Source organism: Artemia franciscana, chromosome 13 (assembly GCF_032884065.1).
Source record: "Artemia franciscana chromosome 13, ASM3288406v1, whole genome shotgun sequence".
NCBI classification, from domain to species: domain Eukaryota; kingdom Metazoa; phylum Arthropoda; class Branchiopoda; order Anostraca; family Artemiidae; genus Artemia; species Artemia franciscana.
The window spans coordinates 17,851,777-17,874,832 of record NC_088875.1 but is presented as its reverse complement, the minus strand read 5'-3'; the positions used below and the strand labels follow the sequence as shown (position 1 = coordinate 17,874,832).

Below are 23,056 nucleotides of genomic sequence, written 5' to 3'. Positions count from 1 at the left end.
ATACTGGAAAAATTCATGGTATAACATACGATTCCATCTATGGTATTTCACACCATGGTCCTTAAGCTGTGAAAAAGATAGTCCTCATCCCTACGACCTGCGCAAACAATATTTTAATTATCTAAAAACTGATTTGGAATTAATTATTAATATTGGTTAATACAAGTACTAAGACGATTCTACCCGTATATATATATATATATATATATATATATATATATATATATATATATATATATATATATATATATATATATATATATATATATATATATATATATATATATATATATATATATATATATATATATATATATATATATATATATATATATTGTTTTAGTCTTTTTGGCGTTCCAGCTCAGGTTCTGTATGTTCCGATTGTTGCGAGGTAAAACCTTACTAATAAGCTGGATGGTATGGGTTCAAAATGTCACCAACATAAGAAACTAACAACGTGTTAACGCCTACGATGACAAAAGCAGACGGAGTAGGTGATTGATTCCCAAGGACTCTGTTATTTGAAAATGAGGGAGAAGAAACGGTTCCTTAATAGGTACTTTTCAGAGTTTCAACAAGATTGTTGGATGTTGGCTTGTATCTAAAGGCAGGACCAAGCATTTGCGGGATCTGAGTGCCAACAACTTTAGACAATACATCAAGTTGTTGCCAAACTTTGAGATTAGAATAAACATCTTGGAGGGCGCTAAAATAAATGGCTCCCTCCATATTTTTCTGCAAAAAGTAGAGTACTGTTGGAATCAGTGAATCGAAGACCTCACTTAGATTTTGCCATGCAAGTGTACAGAAGTTTTTTTCTAACTTGTCGGCATCGATTAGTTTGTCAGAATCAGTGGTAATTGTTGGCAACAGTGGTAACATTGTAATTTTGCTTGGAATCGGTGTTTGATTCTCTATCATAGGCAGCGCAATAGCGTATCCTAAGTAAAGAGCGATGTGTATTATTATCAGTTTTTTATTTTTCTTTGGTCTTAGACGAGGTCACTTCGTATCGAAGGACTTGTCGTAAAAACTTCGAAGAGAGTTCATGAAAATGGAAATTGAAATGGCTAATGCCCTTTTTAATAGTCGAAAGTGATTGGAGGGCAACTAACCCCCTCTCATCCCCATTATTCCTCCAATCAAATCCAATCAAAATTTTGAGATAGCCACTTTGTTCAAGGTAGTTATAAAAGGTCAGGAAATTACATATTTGAGGATTAAAAACTCACCGCAGCCTTCAGGGCAAGGTATGTAAGTTATGCCCGGGGGCATATAGGGCTTATATAAAAGGGTGATCGTATCAACTTCAGAAGTGGCTCATTGAATTGGTAATCTGAAGTTCTAGTGCTTGTGTGGATGCAGCCCCCTCCCACACGCCTCGTATTTTCGCGAAGTGTATCTGATAGAAATTTTGAGATGGTCATTAGTTGTTATAGAAACTTCGAAAAAGGTTCCTTCGATTGGAAATTTAATAGTTGAAAGTGATTAGAGGGCAACTAACCCTCTCCCATGCCCGTCGTCTCCCCAAACACATCCAATTAAATTTTCCGATAGCCATATTGTTCAGTCTAGTTCAAAGGTCGAGGAATTATGTTTTAGGATGACACCCCCCCCACCCACAGCCGTCAGGGCAAGTAAGTTATGCCCCTAGGGCATATAAGGTTCTTATGCAAAAGGTGGTTGCCTCACAGCCCTCGGGGCAAGGATTGTAAGTAATGCCATGGAAACATATAAGTTGGTTTTTTTTAAGAATGGCGGTTTTATAAACTCCGGAGTGGGTTCATTGGATTTGTAATCAGATTTTCTAATGCTTTTAAGATTAAAAGTGATCGGAGGGTGAATACGCCCCTACCACACCTCGTATTTTCCCGAATTGCATCTGATAGAAATTTTAATGACCATTTGTTGTCGTAGAAGCTTCAAAAAATGCTCATTCGATTGGAAATTGAAAGGACCTTTTTAATCGTCAAAAGTGGTTGGAGGGCAACAATCTCCCCCAGACAAACTAATTTCTAAAACCCATGTTATCAAAATTTTGAGGAAGATATTTTGTCCAGCCTAGTTGAAAGGTCTAGAAATCATGTCTTTGAGAATGACATCCCCTCTCCTCCATAGCCCTCAGCGCAAGTAAGTTATGCCCCAAGGGTATATAAGGCTCTTATGGAAAGGTTAGTTGTATAAACTACTGAGGGGACTCGTTGGATTAAAAATCAGACGTTCTAATTCCTTTTTTAAGAGTCAAAATGATCGGGGGCAGCCGCTCTCCGCCCTCCTGCGTTGTATTTTCCACAAATGTATACGATAAAAATTTTGAGATACCTGTTTGTTAAAAAAATCGTCCCAAGATCATATAATAAAGCCTTTGGAGTGGATAGAATTCCCCGAAGTCTGGGGATAAGTGTTGTAAGTTATTCTCCACGGCAAATTAGGTTTTTATGGAAGGGGTGGTCGTGCGAACTTTAGAAGAGGTTTATTTAATTTGAAATATATAGTTTTAGCTCCCTTTTAAGAGTCAAACATGACGGAGAGCAACTAGCTCCCCTCCCTGACATCCTCTTTTCCTAAAACGCATTCAGTTGAAACTGTGAGATAGCCATTTTATTACCAATAGTCCAAAAATCATATAACAATGTCTTTAGGGTGGACACAATCCCCCAGAGCCTATGGGTAAGGTAGCCCCGGGGCGTATAAGGTTTTTATGGAACGGGTGCTCGTTTAAGCGTTGGATTTGATGGAGCTCATTTGATAGGAATTTCAAAGTTTTAGTGCGCTTTTTAAGAGTCAACAATGAATAGATGGTAATCAACTCTCCCAAGTCTATTATTCTCCAAAATATATCCGATCGAAATTTTAAGAGATCCGTTTTGTTCAGCTTTGTTGAAAGGTCCAGTACTTGTGTCTTTTGGGATATTAACCTCCTCACAGTCCTCGGAACAAGGGCTGTAAGCTAGGCAATTCGCGCATTGTTTACACACGGTATATGATATTGAGAAAGGTATGCATGTTTGAACTTTACTTTCCAAGAAGATGAACGACATTTATGTGAGCCTTTTTCAGAATGTTGAGGGGAGTGTTAAACTAAATCAAAAATACGTTATGTGTATAAGGATTGTTAAAAGGGTGTAACACAGCAATAATTGATTATATTAATTTGGTGAATTCAGAAAATGATAAAGGATATGAACAAAAAGGCAATATTTGCATGTTACCAATACTACTACCACTACTTTTAGACTACTGTATTTGCAGTATTGAGGGAAAATTCGAACTAAATCAAAAGACGCTATGTGCATGCGAATTTTACAAATAGCATATCACAAGAATTTATTTGAATATTAACTTGGAACTTTCAGAGAATGCTTAAAGGGGAAGCTCATCTCACTAAAGGAAATACGTGCACACTACTGCTAATATTACAGTTACTGCTGCATTTACTACTGTTATTACTTCTATCGATACTGCTTGTAAGAGCATTGAGAGGAAAATTTGATAACATACAGGTTAGGACATGTCAGCAATGTCATAGCAACATATAATTGTATCAAGTTGAAACTTCTAGGTCTTGATTAGAGGGATGTTCTACTGGTCAAAAAGCAATGTGTTAATACTATTACTAGTAATATCAATACTGTTACCGTGACTACTATTACAACTTTGCCTAAAGGTACGAAGGTGAAATTCTCAAGTAATTTTGAGGGGGAAGGTGAAATGAATCACAACACGCCGTCTGTATGAAGGGTAAGTTGTGGAGGATTCTGAACTAGCCAGAAGGAACTATGTCTAAAGTTTTAATACTTCACCACAATTAATGTAACTAATGACGCTAAGGATATTAAGGTGGAAGTTCTTGTGCCCTTTTTAAGAGTAAACTTAGATTGGAGGGCAAGCTGCCCATCTCTCAAGCCCATTCATTCAAGCGTAGAATTACCACAAATCGCTATTAATAAATAAATGAAACTCAAAACAAACAGAAATTACAATAAATAGCCGATCAAACTCAAAACAAGCAAAAATTAACATTAGTACGGCTGAAAATCATCATACCTTTTCGAGAGAGAGAGAGAGAGAGATAGAGAGAAGGATTTATTGACAAAACATATAAACAAAAATAATTGCTACTTCCCCTGAAAAACAAAGCTTGCTCGTATGGGAGGTAGAGAAAACAAAATCCTTAAAACAATTTAATCACTAAAATTTATTTGATCACTGAAACCCTTGATTTTTTGCCTTTAACCTCCTTTGTTGCAGTTCTAAAGCTACTTGAAACTCCAAAATGGTGGGATACATCGTTGATAAGGACCCTGGGAAGGCTCAAGGGCACATTAGAAAGGATATAATCCAGAACCTTAGGTGATATTCCCGTGTTTTTTGTGGAGATATTTATACAAGGATGAAACCCATTAGACAGACTTCTATTCATACATTCAGGGCTATCAGATGATTGATCTATAAGGTCAATTTTTAAGTCTCCCATAATAAAACATGACATGGAGTTAATCGGGAGTTTCATTAATTGCTCTTCAAATAGGTCCACAAAGTCATGGAGCAGGCTCTGTGGAGGTCTATATACTACAACAATACAAAAGCTCAAATTCTCTCTAGTCACATGCAGAACAAAACACTCGCAAACTTTCTCTCTATATGCTGTAAGCTCTTCTCTTATTGCTGCCATATAATCAGCCTACATATAAGCTGCTAGGCCTCTGTAGATAATATTCTCGATTCCTTACATATAAATTGTAACCAGGGATATCTAGTAATTGCCTAAGTAGGACCATGCTTCCCATGCGAGCTGTTAAAACCAAGGCTCCAGACAAACATGCTTGGCATTGAATATTTCCAGTCCTTACATGCAGCTTGAATCCAAAATTTTGGTTAATCTTAATTCTAAGGCCTAAAAAAAAAATCGTTCGAATTTTTAGTGTTGGATATTTTCCGGCCAACTGTGATATGTTTACACATATTTTGTTTATCTGAAGATTTTTAAAATGTCCAAATTTGGTGCCAATATGTTTGTCTGAACTAGTAACAATTCGGTGTTCTTTTTTCTAGTGCGATCATTGGCGCTAACTACGAATTGTTTAGGAAAAACCTTGGAAGATTTCTTACAGCTATGCCAATTGTAAGTAATTTGTAAACAACGTTGCTAGTTTTCATTATTATTAATTTTTTGTGTATGATACAAAACCATCAATAATTTTAATTATTTCAGTTGAAATATGTTAGTAAATGTATCAATCCGGATCGAACGTCACTTTTTAAGATGTAGAAGCTATGTAGCTTTTATTACTGATCATTGACAGTTGGTTTCCTTCTTAATTTAACAAAGGAGCTAGAAAAAAAATAATAGCAAAGTGTTTAAACAAACTGCTTTAAAAGTATAAAACCAACGCGTTGTACATGAAGTTTCTCTTCCACTCCTCAAACAAACGGCTCATTTTTGATGATGAAAGAATCGATGAAAAGGTGATAATCTTTGGAATCAGTGCCATTTTGTTTCATTTTATAATCATGTTTTTTTGCGCTTGCATAGATATTCTCCCTTACCTCCAGCCCTTCAGCTAGAAAACTTTTTCTGTAGGGGTTTGTCCCAACTATTACATTAATAATACTCAGGTGTTTTCAACTTTTATCTTGACCATTTGGTTATTATTATACAATCTTACTTTAATTCCAGATGTATTTTGCTTTTATATATTAAGCCAGAACCATAATTTCTTGGAGGAATGAAAATAAAAGAATGCAGGAATAATATAGCTATATCAATACATTTCTGGTTAGTTTATTTTGTCTCTTGAATTTCCTTTGAACTATTAGTATATTGGTGATATTGCTAAAAAAAATATCTTTAAGTTTTAACCTGTAGAATTCAACTAAACTATTTGCTTAGAGCTCTACCTGTTTAGTCTGGCTATGGTGTTATTCCATCTTAAGTATTTTATGGCCAAATTTTCGTAAGAAAATGGCCCTGAAAAGACATTGAAAGACATGGCCCTGAAAAGTGACCTTTAATGAAGAACCTAATCAAAGAAAAGCTTTCTAGTTACTAATGCAAAACCTGCTTCAAGAAAATTTTAGGCTGTTTTGAGCACGACATTTTAAACGCAAAAAGTTTGGGCTGAATAAACGTAGGCATTTTATAGGTAATTTCGTGCGACATGTTCAATGAGTCTGTTTATCGCCGTTGTAAATTATCTACAAAATACAACCATTTTGATTGTAGGGCTAAGTCAGATGACGCTAAGACAGTTGTGCACCGTCTTTTTCCACCCTACTTCTTTCAAAGCCTTCTCCTTTTTATGACCTCTTCCCACCCCGTTTGCCATGACCCGCTTTTTCTCTAACCTCAGGCGGATAGCCAGAAAGCGCAATTTTTGGCAATTGTCATCCTTCAAACAGTAAAATATGGACTTGTCATCTTAATTATTCTTTTAACATAGATCTAAAAAGTAGGATCAAACAACCTTTTTTGCACAGTTTATTATTTGATATACAGTCAGTCCAGTGAGTGTCTGAAACTCCCCTGAGACAGTGCTGACGTTTCAGAGCCATTCTTGACCGCTATTATTTCTTTGGCTCCCAATGTTCAAATATTAGTTTGCCAACTTGTCTCGACTGATTTTCTTATTTTTTCAAACCATTGTCAACTTAAAAAATCTACACTGCGCCTTGGCTATTCTGCTTTTTAAATCTTTGCTAGATCCATCGTCTTTGTTATCTTTGCTAATAGCACTACCCTGATAAGCGTAGCCATCCGCTTGATTGATTTTTTCGCTATCTATCATCACTTCTTCATCGTTATTTATTCCTAGTCGCCGTGAATTAGTCTTCTTAACGTTAATTTTCAACTTTATTTTTGAGCCCTATCCCTCAAAACATTCAAAATGTCATTCGAACCACCCATTTTGTACCATGTTCTCTAATAGCCTTTGTCCTGTTCCTTAGGACAAATTCCATCAGAATTTTTTATGTGAACGCAATAACTAACCAAACTGCCTACCTTAATTGCAATAACTTTATATTCATACGTAGCACTAATCACCTTAATATGTGATTAAGGTAATAAGGTGTGAAGGTCCATAAATGGATAGGACCTTCACTAAAGCTTTTCTATCAGCTGAATCAAATCCGTATTTTATTGCAGCCACTTGATGGAATTCAGATACTATATCCAAATGAATTGGCTATTAATGAACTTACGCCGCTTTATTAGAATATAAAATAAATAGTATCATGTGGCTTCTTAGTTTTTACTCCATTAACGAAATATATAATAAGCCTTGTCCCCTTTTTTTCCTTCTTGTTTTTTTTCTATCAATATCTATAGTTATATTCATTTCAAAAAAATAAAAATTAATGTATAATTATATTTGATTGCCAAAATAGGGCTTGTCAAGAGCGTTGAGTGTTGAGCAGAGTACTCAGATCCACCATGGCCTAGCCTATTTTAAATAGTTCGTTGGCATCTTAAGCTAGAAGAAAGTTTGATAATGGGAAAAAGTCTGACTTTGTGGGGTCCGGTTTTCGTTCGCATTAAATTTAGTAAAATATAGAAGAATGCATGTTAATTTAAAACAAAATCGATTCGTGAGAGCTGAAGATGAACTAGCATATTTTCCATTACGTATACATTAGAGTGTCTATATTCTTGTAAGAAGTGGGGGGGGTGCTGGTTTCATTTGACTACTCCTGTTGGGGTACTGTTTTGCTTCTAAAGAACTGCCTTTTATCTAATTATACTTATTGTTGCCTTTCTTACTATAAATTTAAAGCTGTTTTTCTCCTAAAATATTGTGTCTAAAAGGGGCATTTTGATTCCTAATTCTAATTCTGGCTATTTTATTTTCTAGATGTCTGTAGTAAACAATCTACTTAAGGTAAGGTTTTATTTGCCTATTCATCTTTATTACTTTTTCACACTTTGTTTTCTAAATTCTCTTATAAATATTCTTCCGTTTTCTCATATATATATATGTGTTGTTTTTTGTTTTTTTGTACTTCTAAGCACGCTTTTAATTCATACTATAAACAGTGAGACAAGTTGTGGTGTATTTTATTCTTTTCCACCATTTGTGTTACAAGACCTTGAATTTTGGTTTTGTCTGGGTAATTTGGTTTATAGACTCTTATCTAAATTCGCTTAGGGGATTACCTTTCTTTGTCTCTGTATTACAGGTTTGTGCTAAATTTCATTCTTTCAAATATCCAGGCTGCAAAGTTAAGATTATAAAAGAAAAGTGTAATCAAAGCTTCAAATAACAAATATTATCTGTCATATAGTCTTGTTCTTAAGAATATATTTAAATTGGAAGTGACTTGGAAATTTAACAAATAGGATGAAACTGAAATTGATTTTATAAATATTATAAAATTAGAATTGTTGGTGTTACACTTTTAGCGTTAACTTACTGTTTCCAGATTGAGGAGCTGATCCATAGAAAAATCGATTGCAACCGTGGTGGTTTTGGAGGTTGCCCCCCTCTGTTTGATATAAGACTAATTTTAGCCATTTTTCTTCATGTTGTTAATGATGCATGTTAATAGACCTAGCGTATTCCTGTAGACGTCAGTGTTACAAGATATCAGCTAAAAAAATAACCTTGAGTGAGTCTGAACATACTAAAGCTCAAAGCAGATACTTTCAGAGTGGTAAAATCAGTTATTGGCTTCTCAATTTTCAACTAGAACTAAATGCATAAATTTTACTCTTTCACGGTTGTACAGTAATCGCAAAACTCTTGGTCATTGGTGAAATATATTCATTTGATACATTTGCAAAAAAGTTTTGAACATTGCTACTGGAGTAATTTTTCTGTGTGTGCGTGTGTCTGTTTTAATTGACACTGCATCAACTTGTTCCAGTTAGCTACAAAGGGGTTGGTGATCCTTCGTGTGTAGTTTATGCTTGGCGGGTGCTGTAAGGTTGTCGTCTTCTTACTCTTCTGGAGGTTATTGCCGACTTTTGCTGAATGTTGGATCGTAACCCTTCTTTATCTTATGGAGCAATTTGAACTTTGGAGAATCCTTCTCTGTTGAAAGAGACACTTGCACAGCATGTAATTGTCTAATTGGCAAGATTAGTGGTATAACATCAAATAATGAATTTTACTGTGAATCTTGATGGTATAAATAATTACTCCTTCTTGGCAAGAAACAACGCTGAAAAATTTCATCCTTGCTCATGGAAATTCGCAGTCTTTCAGATTCCCCCGAGCACCTCTAAGGTTTTCGCCTCCTTTTCTTTTTGATTTCTTTGATAAGGAACTTTTAGCAGAACGTTTTTTAATTAAAAGACTTCTTCCTATAATCAGACACATTTTAGACTAGCCTTACGGAAGATGCTCTTTTAATACTTTAAAATGAGTGTCATCCACTTCTAAAATCGAAAAAGAAAAACATAAAATGAGAAGAGTAGTAATATTTCATCGTATTCCCGGCAATATGGCAAAAAGAACTCTCTTCCCATCTTTGCAAAATCTTGGTAATTTCCCAATTAATTTGAAATTTTTGCGTTTCAGTATGGACTTGACGAACTAAAGCTGCGGTTTCGAACTCGTCTTACCAACTATTTGTATGAGCAATATTTTAAGTAAGTATTGTTAAGGTTTCTTTTAAATATCAGTTCTTCTTACCTCAAGTATATTCGCAGGAAAGTGGGCTTTACCCCCCCCCCCTCCCCCATCCTAAAAAGTGTATTGATTTTAATGGTTTCGTTTCATTTTTTCCCAGATTGCGCATATAATTTATAGACTTTTGGCGTTCCAGTGAATTTACCTAGTGAATCTGGGCCCTCAACAGGAATCCCTCTGCATGAATGTTGTGCTTAAAGAAGCTTTTGATTTCATGATTAAATATGTGCGCACTGGTTCCATTTCTTATAATTTATTGACTATTGGCTTTTTCTGTTGCCTAGAAAATTGTCTGGATAAAAAGAAATGATTGAAATCAAATCTGAATTCTTTCAGGATGAAGGGTACAAATACTATTAAACCCTTAAATGATAAGACTTTTGCTATGAAGTTGGCAAGACTTTTGCTATGAAGTGGCTATGATAAGTGGCTATGAAGTTGGCTGAATGATAAGTGGCTAAGAAGTTGGCTGAATGACAAGTGGCTATGAAGTTGCGGAATAAACTGAGACCGGAATACATTTTCTTTGAAGCAATGCATGCGGTTTTAATTACCCATCAGTTTGCCTAGAAATGGCTCACGGGTTGCCATATTACGTAGTATCCATCCACTATTTCGGGCAATAACGCTTCCAAGTAATTTTATTTTTTAAAATTTCGTTGGGAATTAAATTTGAAAGTCAGTTTTTCTTGGGTTTGCCTTGGATACTCGTTCGAAGAAACTGAAATAAAAAAATAAATCAACTGAAACTAAGGAGCAACATTAAAGCTCAAGACGAAAAGAAATTATTCCTTATATGAAGTGGCTGCCCCCTTCTTAATACCTTGTTCTTTGCGCTAAAGTTTTTAGCACATTTAAAAATGCTTCCTATTCTAATTAAATGGCACTTGTGTTTCAGTAGCTGTTCTTAAAAAAATTGAGACCAACTGTGAAGCTTTAGCGTAAAGAGCAAGGTATTGAGAAGGGTGGCAATCCCTTCATATACGCAACAATTTCTGTTTGCTTTGAGTTTTGATAAGGCTGCTTACTTTCTATTTAAGAAAAATGATTTTTTTTTCTCCAATTTCTGATCGTTTTTCAAGTGAGGTCGGTAAATCTGGCTCACCCTCCATGAAAAATTTCCCTTCGCCTCATGGGAAACTCCTCCGTGGAAATTTCTACCATGTATAATACACCCAACCCCTCTGCAAAATTCCCTTCAGACAGTTCCATTCTCGCTAAAAATTTGTAAAATTTATTGTGGATAATTCAGCCAGAAAAATTCATCTTACATACTTTTACTTGAAAAAAAAACATTAGTTTTTTAACTATTTTCTTGATCACTCCGCACCCCCTTCCGTGGAAATATTTTCCCTAAAATCGAAACACGCTGAAAATTCTCCGGATAATTCCCCGTAGACTGTTCACATGCAAATTGAATTGGGAAAAAGATAGTAAGACAATTAAAAAGAATTTCGTGTAGGAATCCTGTTAAATTCCTCCAGTGTAAAATTTTCCCTGAAAAGTTCATCCCCATGGAAAATTCTCCCTATGGAAAACCCCAAACACACACACCCCTCCCCCGCCGCCGAAAAATATCTCCATACTTCTAAATAACGAGTACTATGCGTAGACAATGGGCAAACTGCTTAACTTACAGCCTTCTCCCCTCGGACAGTGGGCGGGGGGTCATTTTATCCCTAGATACATAGGGTACATATTTATTTAAGCGACCCCACTCAAGAAGCGATGTTAGGTAAAATATACCAAAGTATGATGAAACTATAATGCTTCATTAACAAAATAAGAGAAATTACAGAAGGAAATTATGGAAAACAATAGGATTTTACTGTCAGTAAATCGCGTGTTGACACGCAAACCGACTTTTTTCCTACATGGCCTAATTGTAAACTTCCAAAAAGGGTCTTCATCGAAAGAGCATTAAGTCATGATGTGTCCATCGACGCAGTGTTTTGTTTTGGGCAATACCCATTATCTTTGAAAAGTCTAATTGCCTCTATTTTTCTCTATCAGACACTATTCTCTATCACAATATATCGCAAACTAAATAAATTTCATTCTTGGTCAGAGAAACCGGTTTTACTCAGATCAAGAAGTTGAGTAGGGTCGCTATAATAGATAAGTATAAGATATACTTAGTTATTGGATCTTTCAACTATGCTAAACAAAATTTCTAACTCAAATCAGAAAACTTCGGGGGAAAAAGGGCCGTGGAGGGAGGCTAGTCGCCCTCCAATCTTTTCGGTTACTTAGAAAGGGCACTGGATCTTTTAATTTCCGTTTAAATGCACCCTTTCCCTATCTTCTAGGCCCATTATTTCGATGTGATCACCTCTGAAAAAAAACAACAAATAAACATGCATCCAAGATCTGTCTTCTGGCTCAAAATACAAAATATAAGGGAGGTTAAAACTTCTGCAATAGGGTTTTCTGATTTGCTAAATCTGATGGGTTTTTAGGGGACTTTTAGGTGGTGTTTCCCCCCTATTTGAAAAATCAGGCTAGTTTCTCAGGCTCGTAAATTTGGTTGGGTAACAATAAACTTCGTGAATTTTATGTGTTTGGAATCAGCATTATATACGGATTCTTTTGATGTATCTCTTGATATAAAAATTCCGTTTTCTAGAGTCTCGGTTACTATTGAACCGAGCTGCTCCTTACTTGCAGTTCGTTACCACCAAAATGTTTGATTATGTTTAATGAACATAAAGGGGGATAGTGGAAAAATAGGAAAACGTCAAGAAGTAAAATAGATTGTCATTGAAAATCAAATTTGAAAGCGTGTTTTCCTGTGGATTCTACTTGGACAATTGTTCTATGAAATTGAACTATGTTTGAAGAATATACAGGACAGAGGATAACTAGCCTAAAACTAGAAGTAAATAAACGACAAAAATATAAGGAAGTTCTGGTAATTCTGAAGAAAATTTGACATGTGTCTAACCTAACTAGGAAAATTTGAATGCAAAAGAAAGCTAAGAAACGTATATCTATACGTAATACATAGTGGTTACATATAGGAGCCGGCGTATACATTCCCTTCCTGATAATTCCCACCCATACTCCCTCTTGATAATTCCACATGTTCCTTAGAAGGGAAATTGGAATTTTTCTTTTATTATTATTATTATAGTGTATGTACCAGTACTTGTAAATTGGCTGGTAGCTTCTTACTTTTTCATTTCTCTTCTTGAGAATTCAAATATTGGATTGTAAGTAAAATTTTGGACAAATTTAGTTATAGTCAAAATTTCTGATGAACAGTAGTTTTGTTGAATAAGTTTTTATAATAATTTTCCTAAAGAAATTCGGGTGGACAGAGATGGGTATTATGGTTCATTTGGATGGAAGCTCTGCATGACTTGATCTTCTACGTGGCTGAAGCCATCGCGACCTCCATAGTAGTGTTCTCTGATGTTTAAATACATTGTATGCGTTGCCTTAAATACATTCGAAAATTTTGTGTAGTAAAAGAGGAAAATTACCATTAAAATTCAGTGAAAATAAGCTCCTGGTAGTACTTGTCGCTAACCATCCCCCAAGGCCCATGATGCCCTTCGTTGCTTTCCCCCCTCTCTGCCATGAGAAACGTGAATTCAATATTTATATAGGTCCAGTAATTATACCTTTAGGGATGCCTCCGTCACAGCCCTCACGGCAAGGGCTATAAGTTAGGCAATTCGTTCGTTTTTACACATAGTAAATGCTATTGGAAAGATGTGCATGTTTGATCTTTACTTTCCAAAAAGATGAGGAGCATTCAGGTGAGGCTTTCAGAGAATGTTGAGGGGAGGGTTGAATTAAATCAAAACACGTTATACGTATACAGGTTGTCAAAAGGCTGTAACTCAGGAATGTCTGAGATTATTCATTTGGAACTTTCAGGAAATGATAAGGGAGATGGTCAATTGATTAAAAATCTTGAGTAAACAATCAAATCTTTTTAAATAATTTTTACTTAGAATGCAATATTTGAATTCTCAAGCACAAAACTGAAAAAGCGGCAAGCTACCAACCAATTTACAAGTGTTGATACAGACACTGAATTGTATTTACCTTTTCTCGGCCATTCTGTTAATCAAGGCGGGTGACAGCACAGGAATTCCCAAAGCGGTTATATCAACCAAATGATAATTCCTTTGAACTGATTTTCAGTATTTTTCGAGCAATTAGGCAATTATATTTTAGGGGCTGACCTTTTCTGAACTTAAATTAGAAATTTTGCCACGATTGAGAGAAAAATCAATATTCACACTTCCCGATGATGTAAGTTTCATCAAAACTGAACATCTTTTTATCAGGCCCAAATTGAAGGAAATTAAATAGTTTTTCTAAGATATCTGGGAAATTCGGTACCGGCTTTTAGTTTTCTCTCGTTTTTTTTAAATCTTTTATTTAAGTTCTACGAGGCCGTCAACATAATTCTAAACAGTTTGACCACACAAACTAAAAACGTTCATAATTGACGAGATAGGGCAAGTCTTTTAGGTACATCCTCCCCCTAACCAAATTTTCCTGCTTAGATGAAAATTTGATGAGTGTCTGAATTACCTGACCCCTTAAGTTCTCAGTTTAATAGATTTTGAGAAGGCATTTGATTCAGCTGATAGAAAACATCAGTGAAGCCAACATTTGTATGGTAAACTAGATTACGCAAATGATTTGAGTGTCTTTGATAAAATGTTAAGATAGAAAATTAGTTTTTATACAAAAAAAAGAAGATGATGAGGAATTTGCGAAGACAGTCAATAATAAGGTTGTAAAATCTATTCACGGTTACAGGATTGTGTTAAGGGGAGTAAAAACTCTTCTGGACTTGGATTATGCTAATGATTTAAGCATACTAGATGAAAGATTGAGCAAAATGAATGAACATCTAGAGGTTTTACGAGTTAAGGATGCTAGAATATGTTTAAAAATCAATATTAAGAAGACTAAGTTACTAAGGCAAAGAATAAGTGAAGATGAAAAGGTGACGTTGGATAACGAAAAAATTGAGTGGGCAGCTTCACTTACCTTGGTAGTATTATTAGCAAAGACGGCGGGAGCAGTGAAGATGTTAAAAGCAGAATAGCCGAGGCTCAGGGTGTTTCTCACAGTTAAAAAAAAACTTTGGAAGAGTAGGAAGACAAGTCTGCAAACCAAGATTAGAATATTGGAAGGTACAGTGATGACAATGGTCAAATGTGGCTCTGAAGCATGGGCACTTCGAAAAGCGGCTGAAGATTATTAGATGTTTTCCAGAGAAACTGCCTACGGATTGTTCTGGGTACCCGGCTGACTGACCGTATTTCAAACAGTAGGCTGTACGAAAAATGTAGTCCAACCTCGCTTTCTAGGTCTATAGTGAAAGAAAGGTTGAGATGGCTAGGGCACGTTCTGCGGATGAAGGATGACAGATTGCCGAAGGTTGTCCTTTTCGGCCAACTGTCTAGGACTAAACGGAAAGCAGGTCGTTCTCGTCTGGAGTGGGAGGATATCATAAAGAAAGCTTTAAAGGACATGGGAACTTCCTGGAAGGGTGTAAAAAGGGAGGCTTTGAATAAATTGGGATAGAGGAGGAACGTGCATAGCTGTGTTGGCCTCAGGCGGCTTGGTGCTGCGGTATGGGTTCAGCCAAGACTGACAAAACAAAAGAGTTATTCATTCAAGCTACCTGCATTCATTAAAAATTTGAACCATTTCTATTGCAGTATTTGGTCTTTGTGCTCCTAATATTGTATTTCTTTTGGGAGCCGGCTTGTTTTGATTGGCTCCTAGTTTTATTTTACTGTGTATTTAGGTATTTTCCATGATTAATTTTGTGTACATAAGGTTGAGTGTGTACTCATCCAAGACTTCATTTAGGGATATACTATTATTTGAGTTTCATTTAATTTCAGCTGCTTCACGGACAATTAGTTTGATTCCTAGGTGATTGCTAATTAAAATCGTTTGGTCGAATAACACTGAATGGTATAGATTTTCTAAAATTTAGTTACTTAAAGGTGACTAAAGGTGTTAATTTATCTTTAGATTTTAAATTTTTTTTTCTATACTTTCTTTGTGCCGCTGTAATCTTGTTTCTAGGTTTTGGTATGATCAACAAACTTAGTAATTTTTTTACGAATTAAACGAAATAAGTGTTTACGAATTAATTTTTTAATGTTTGGGGATGTCGGGATGCGAAAATAGGTGCAAAGGAAGTGGTATTGGGTAAACATAAATGATGTTTGTTCATTGTAGGTGATTTAGTACCAAGAGGAAATGTTTATAAAAACTAGTGCTTAATCCCCTTTCGGCGTGAAATTCTTACTTAAAGCGAGAAACTACATTTTGCATCCTATTAACTCTCAAATAAAATCTTATTTGACAAATCTTAACTTTAAAGACAGGCCTGAAAGCGGACTACAGTATTGCGAGTCTTAGATTTTAAGCCCATTTCTAAAAGATGCTTTAGACGTTTGTCCTTTGATTATCTGGCTAAGAACTGTTCCGAATTACAAAATTATTCCAGATATTATTTAGTGTTCTATAGTGTAGATGTTGTTTATAGTGTCGGCCAAATTCAAATGCATTTGCAGCGGAATTGACTTTTATAATTTGTAAAAAGCGTTAAATGGGGAATGGAATAATATTTTTTTCTATCTTGTTTGTGTCCTGTACTGTAAATGCACCCGCAGGATTAGCTTTGTTGCTTGTAAGCAACGTGATTCTATTTTTGTCTACTATTTGTGGTAACTACAGCAGTAAATGGGTCTACTTTTCCCAAACATCTTGGCCTTATTTATGGGTAAGATGTGTAATACATCTTGTGTATTTGCTGGCTGTAGGAGTTGCTCAGATATGTAAGAGTTGCTTTCTCCCGCATTAGCTATGCTAAACTTGCTCCGCTAAAGTATAGTTGACGCAAACGTATACTTTCTGAATAGAGATAGATATCGCTTCTGTGGAGGGACTCTCTGTCAAAGACTTAAGGCTCGGTCGGGTTTTGTTGTTATTTGAAATTTATCATATTTTCGGAATAGTTTCATTAAAGTAAAATATTGAGTTTCTGATCCTCTAGTTGTTGTGACTGCACGAGAGTGCAATATTTCCAATAGATGTCTAGATCATTCGTCTTATTCTTCTTTTTCTTTTCTTATTATGTAAGAGTGTTGCTTAGAATAAGCTTGTGCTCTAGATTTCCGTTGTCAATCGGGAAAACGGTTTATGTTAAAGTTTTTAGTAACTCTAAAAAAGCTTATTAAACGACCGTGGTGTTTCAGGAGTCTTCTTAAAAGAATTTGGACAAAATGTGAACTTTAGCGTAAAGAGCGATGTTTTGAGGAGGGGGAAGCCCCTCATATACGCAATAATTTCTGTCTAATGTCTATTTCTGTTTTATATGTCTAAGCAAGACATATAAAAAGAATTTTGTTTAGGAATTCTGGCAAATTTCCCCAGTGTATAATATTCCCCTGATAAGTACACCCCATGGAAACTTCCCTCTCCATGGAAATTTCCCCCGTGGAGAAACCCCCAGCAGAAAATTCGTCCACACCCCACACTCGAAAATGTATGCAAACTTCCCAATTACAAACGGGCAAATTTTATAATTTAAGATCTTGCCCTTGGTGCTATGGGGGGTGATGTTACATCCAAAGGCATAGTTATTGGGCCTTTCAACTATGATGAGCAAAACGGCTATTCCAAAATTTTGATTGGACGATTTTGGGAAAAAAGGGTGGGAGGAGGAGGCTTAGTTGCCCTGTAATCTTTCTAGTCACGTAAAAAGGGCACTAGAACCTTTGATTTCCGTTGAAATGAGCCGTCTCACAATGTTCTAGGACCAATGGGTCGATACGATCACCCCTGGAAAAAATAAATAAACACGCATCCGTGATCTTTCTTCTGGCCAAAAATGGAACATCCCGTATTTTTCCAGATAGGAGCTTCAATCTTCTACAATAGGGTTCTCTGATTCGCTGAACCTGATGGCGTGATTTTTATTTATATTTTATGACTTGTAGGGAGTTCTCCCCTCTTTTTTTTTGAAAATCAGGAAAATTTTCTAAGGCTCACAGCCTTTAATGCGTAACATTAAACTTAATGAAATTTATAGATTTGAAATCACCGTAGTAATCTGATTGTTTTAATGTATCTATGTGAATCAAAATTCCGTTTTTTAGAGTTTCGGTTACATTTGAGACAGTTCGCTTTTTACTTACAGTTCGTTACCACGAACTATTTGAAAGAATGAAATTCTATGTGACATATTTTATAGCATATTTACTGTTTATCTGCATTTTTGTTCAAACTATTTAGTCTCTTTTTAACTATTTTATGTTTTTAATTAGTTTCTTTTTCTTTTTAAAGGGGCTTTACTTACTACAAGATCAACAACCTTGACAACCGTATTGCAAATCCTGATCAGTTGCTTACAGCAGATGTAGATAAGTTCTGTTCAAGTGTGGCAGACCTCTACTCGAACATAAGTAAACCGCTCTTAGATATTGTGATTTATGTTCAAAGATTAACTGCCGCCATCGGAGCTCAGGTAAAAAATTTAGAGTATATTAAAATATAATTTTGGGGTTGTTCCTATAGCCTAACCGCTAAAAAAAACATATATAAAGACATGTTACTTGGATCAAAATTTGTCTAGAAGTGTAAATAAATGCAAATGAATTGTAAATGAGCAAATATTATGAAAAAATGCAAGTCATATATATACATATTAAAAATTAAAAAAAAGTTTTTGTAACGCCCGAAAAATTACCTTGAAAAATATGCCCTTGAATGGTCTACAGTTGCAATTATGGCTTTCAAATAGAAACTTGTATGCTCAAGTCCACGTTTGACGTGGAAATGGACAAATCTTGATACAGATTTGATGTGGATGAAGCAACAATAAGACAGATACACTGAAAAGCACGCACCGTAGATATCGGTATTCAGAAAGCTTCCTATATCAGGGATTCTACTACTACTAACATCTCACCGCAGCACCAAGCCGCCTGAGGCCAGCACAGCTGCGTATGCTCCTTCTCCATCCCAATCTATTCAAAGCCTCCCTCTTTGCACCCTCCCAAGAAGTTGTCATTTCCTTGCAATATTTCTTTATGATATCCTCCCTCCCCAACCGTGGACCTTTCCGTTTAGCCCTAGACGGTTGGCCGAAAAGGAAATCATTGGCAATCTGTCATCCTTCATCTGCAGAACGTGCCCTAGCTATCTCAACCTTTATTTCATTATAGCCAGCGGTATTGAACCATACTTTTCATACAGCTTACTGTTTGAAATACGGTCAGTAAGTCGGGCACCCAGAACAATTAGTAGGCAATTTCCCTGGAAAACATCTAGTAAATTGGTACCTTCAACATCTAGTAAATAGGAACCAAGTAAACTTGGTTCCTATTCTTCCAAACTTTTTTTTAACTGCGAAAAAACGCCCTGAGCCTTGGCTATTCTCCTTTTAGCATCTTCACTGCTCCCACCATCTTTAATAATAGTTCTACCAAGGCAAGTGAAACTATCCACCTGATCCATCCAATTATAATAAATTGCCCGTCGTCACCTTATCATCTTCACTTATTCCTAGCCTTAGTGATTTAGTCTTCTTAACATTTATTTTCAAACCTAATCTAGCACCCTGAACTCACAAAACCTCTAAAGGTTCATTCATTTTGCTCACGCTTTCATCTAATACGCTTAAATCATCAGCATAATCTAAGTCCAGGAGTGTTTTTCATCCCCATTTGATTCCGTGTTCTCCAATTGCCTTTCCTGTGCTCCTTGAGACAAAGTCCATCAAGATAATCCACATAAAGGAGGATAGAACGCAACCCTGCTTAACTCCTGATTTAATATAAAACCAGCTGCTAACCTCGTTTCTTACCTTAACTACAGCAGTGATATTCTTGTACATAACACTAATCACTTTAATGGATTTGTATGGTATACCATACAAGGATAACACCTTTGCTAAAGCTGTTCTATTAATAGAATCGAACGCTTGCTCATAATCTAAAAAATGGAGCACCAAAGGTGTTTGATAACTCAGGCACTTTTCAATTATTAACCTAAGAGTGAAAATTTGGTCGACACATCCTCTACCTTTTCTAAAACCGCACTGTTATTCTCTTAAAACCTTAACTACAACATCTCTCAGTCTAAAAAGTATCATATTACTAAGTAATTTTTTATCTACCGAGACCAGACTAATGCCTCGGTAATTACCACACTCACTCTTATCACCTTTCTTATACAGTGGTTTATTTAAGGTTTTCCTAAAATCGCCAGGTACTTCTCCTTTTTCAAAAATCATATTCATAATCTTCAGTAACTTATTCAGAGCCGCCATATGTAAGAAACTCATTTACCACACTATCAGCACCAGGAGCGTTATTATTTTTTAATCCTTTTAGTACTGTCGCTAATTCTTCATCACAAAACAAATCTTCCTTCACTTCCAGGGTATCACAAATTTTTTTTTTCCTCAATATCTTTTCCTGCAACTCTATCTCGGTTTAGCACATTCTTAAAATGATCATCCCATCTCTATTTAATTTGTTCCTTTTTACTAAATGTGACCCCGCTCCTATCTTTAACTGGGACAAGTCCAGATTGACTGCTCCCTCTCAAATTATTAACATTCCAGTGCAATATTTTACTATTATGCCGTCTAGCCTCATTTTCCCGATCCTCGGCAATTTTATCCATAACCTCCAATTTACACCTCCTTAATTCATATTTTGATGCTTTCTCCACTTTCTTTACATTCCTTCTTTTTCATATGATCTACCACTCAGATAATTCTTATACAAGCCCCTTCTCCTCTCTATTAAGCATAAAGTTTTTTCACTAATATTCCTAGCTTCGGTCCTAACTTACTTCCCTAAGACACTATCAGTAACTTAACAAATTTTATTGCTAAAATTATTCCATCCATATTCCACATTCTCAAATCTTAAACTCTCCAGTTTAATATTCAACTGTTCCGGGAAAGTTTCTCTCGAAATCCCATCCTCGAGTCTACCAACATCGTAACTTCCTGTGAGGTACTTACCCTTTCAAAATGTCAACTTTAAATTAACCCTGGACACTACCAGATGGTGATCTTTTCTTTTAACATCAAAAACAGCACTCCTGTAGACCCTAGTATCTTGTATTGATCCTGCCAGTCTTCTGTTTACAATAACATAATCAATAAGGTTTGCTGTCTTACCATCAGGTGAATACCATGTTAACTTATGGGCCATTTTATGACCAAACACCGTACTGGTTATAAATAGATTGTTATACTTGCAAAATTACAACAGTCTGTAGCCATTGCTGTTTTCTTTTTCTACAGCAAATTTACCTTGACTAGGATACCATCTATCTCTATTTCTACTGACCTGGGCGCTAAAATTTCCTAATAAAAAAACCATATTTCTACCTGGGATCCTGTCTATTTGCTTCTGTAACTGTAAGTAAAATTCATATGAGTCACTAGTATCTCCGTCAGTCGGTTCTACAGGGGTATATGCTACTATAACTGATACCGAACTTTTTAGTCATAAAATGAGCGATTAGTACTCTATTATTAATACCTTCTCTGTCTAAACAAGACTTAGCAGTTTCCTTATTCATAATGAGCATTATTCCCTGTTTATGTACTCCATCCTTCCTGCCTGAGTAAGCAAATTCTATATCACCTAATTTCATGCTTCCTACCCCTGGGATATGAGTTTCTGAAGCACCTAACAAGTCCGGCTTGAGTCGTCTGAATTCGTCAGTCAAAATGTCGATACGATAGTTATTTTTTAACGTCGTGACATTCCAAGTTCCAATTTTCATGTTCTTTCAATCATTGAAATTATTTTGGCCTCACGAAAAAGCAATGGTCCCGGATACCAGTACAGGACAGGGATTCTGAAAAATGTTTTATAGCTATGGACCATCCGTAAACTCCTTGGTTTATGACTGTAAAAGCTCATATGCACTTGTGCAACAATCAGTGGACCCAAACGGTTTCTAGACGCAACCTCAACCGCTCCCAGTAATTCCTGCCAAGTTTAATTAACATCTGACTAATATGGATGGCATCGTTGTAGGCCTTCCTCCAAAGAGGTGAAATCGAACACAAACATACAAACCTTAATTGTAAGTGTTAATTGGGTTTGGCTGAGCTCAAACAACCCACCTAGTAATTAGATTTATGACAAGGGATATACGGAAGTTTAGTTACGGAGCAACCTCTTGAAAGGCACAATTATCAACTTACCTCTCACTTCTCACAAGCTTTGACTTGGATCTGAGCTAATGGATATGCTGGTGATATGCCATTTCCTCCTCCATCACAAAGTTCAAGTCGATACCTAACCCGGAAAAGAAATAAATAGGGTATATTGCAACTGGTTTGATGCCGATCAAAGAGACCCATGGACCCTCTAGCCCTGCGTAATCCCCCCCGGAGCACACGCACACACTCCCTTTCTTTGAACTGAAATGTTTTGTAGGTTGCCCACATTTTTTTAAAATTGGAATCGAGGGTAAATTTCAATTTCCGAGGCTCAAAGTCGTCGTTAAACATCTAAGATTGTTTCAAAATTTCACGTTATTCAATCAACTTAAGTTTAGTTTCTGTTCAATTTCTGCATTCCGTTGCTAAATAATTCAAAACAACTGTAGAAAAGCTGGCGTAAAATTTTCATTATGAATAAACGATGTATGTCACCGAGCAGTAAATTTTTGAATAAGTTTTTTGGTAAATTCACGTACCACATTGTTATCTTGAGCTTCATTCTATTTATTGCCTATGTTAATTTTGATATTACTGCGAAAGAATTCACTTTTTTCACGTAGCTTATTGGTGTGTTGCGAGAGCAACACTTTGGTTTTGTCCCGTTTTTTTTTTGTTTTTTGTTTTTTTTTTCCTATGCCGCCGATCTCAGCTTATTCCTGGAAACTGGTAAGGGTCTAACCTGTGCGGTTTTTACGGAAAGTGTGGACCTCAGGCCGGATTGATGAATATGACATTACATTTTGGAAAGCTCCGTAGAACTCTTGCCTGGGGCCAAAAAGGATGGTTTTTGCTTGTCCTCGAGCCAGAGCCTATGGTGTGCGAAGTGAAGTGGAGTTATATAGCCTATGTCAGAGAGGAGTATCTGAAGTTGTGCAGCCAAGCTTTCGTTTCATCAAACCATGTTTCTGCTTTCGAGTGGAAAGCTCCGTTCTAGCAGGCAAGCAGGCAGGCACCAGTTTCAAATTGAAGATGGACTAAAATCTATAAGTGTTAAATATATGCGGTAGTTCCCCGGCCCCACAGCCAATATATCTTCTTTGAGTGATAAATAGAAAAATTTACAGAAACAAAAAAGTGCGATTTTCCCACGGGTCCGAAAGTGCTGCCATCTATTGTTTCTAGCCATTTCTGTTCGTGATTTCAGCTGACTTTACCATTCTTTTTTTCTACTTGG

At 36.0% G+C, this 23,056-nt stretch overlaps 1 protein-coding gene across 3 annotated transcripts in view; it reads left to right on the top strand.

Annotated features, from left to right (window-relative positions):
* The window catches only part of LOC136034600 (ATP-binding cassette sub-family D member 3-like), a 100,754-nt gene that overhangs the window by 19,411 nt on the left and 58,287 nt on the right, over nt 1-23,056 (top strand). For all 3 annotated transcript variants that reach the window (XM_065715869.1, XM_065715870.1, XM_065715868.1), the window contains exons 4-7: nt 5,056-5,125; nt 7,854-7,880; nt 9,522-9,592; nt 17,970-18,150. In XM_065715869.1, the coding sequence (XP_065571941.1) occupies nt 5,056-5,125; nt 7,854-7,880; nt 9,522-9,592; nt 17,970-18,150 (349 nt within the window). The remainder of the gene's footprint in view (nt 1-5,055; nt 5,126-7,853; nt 7,881-9,521; nt 9,593-17,969; nt 18,151-23,056) is intronic.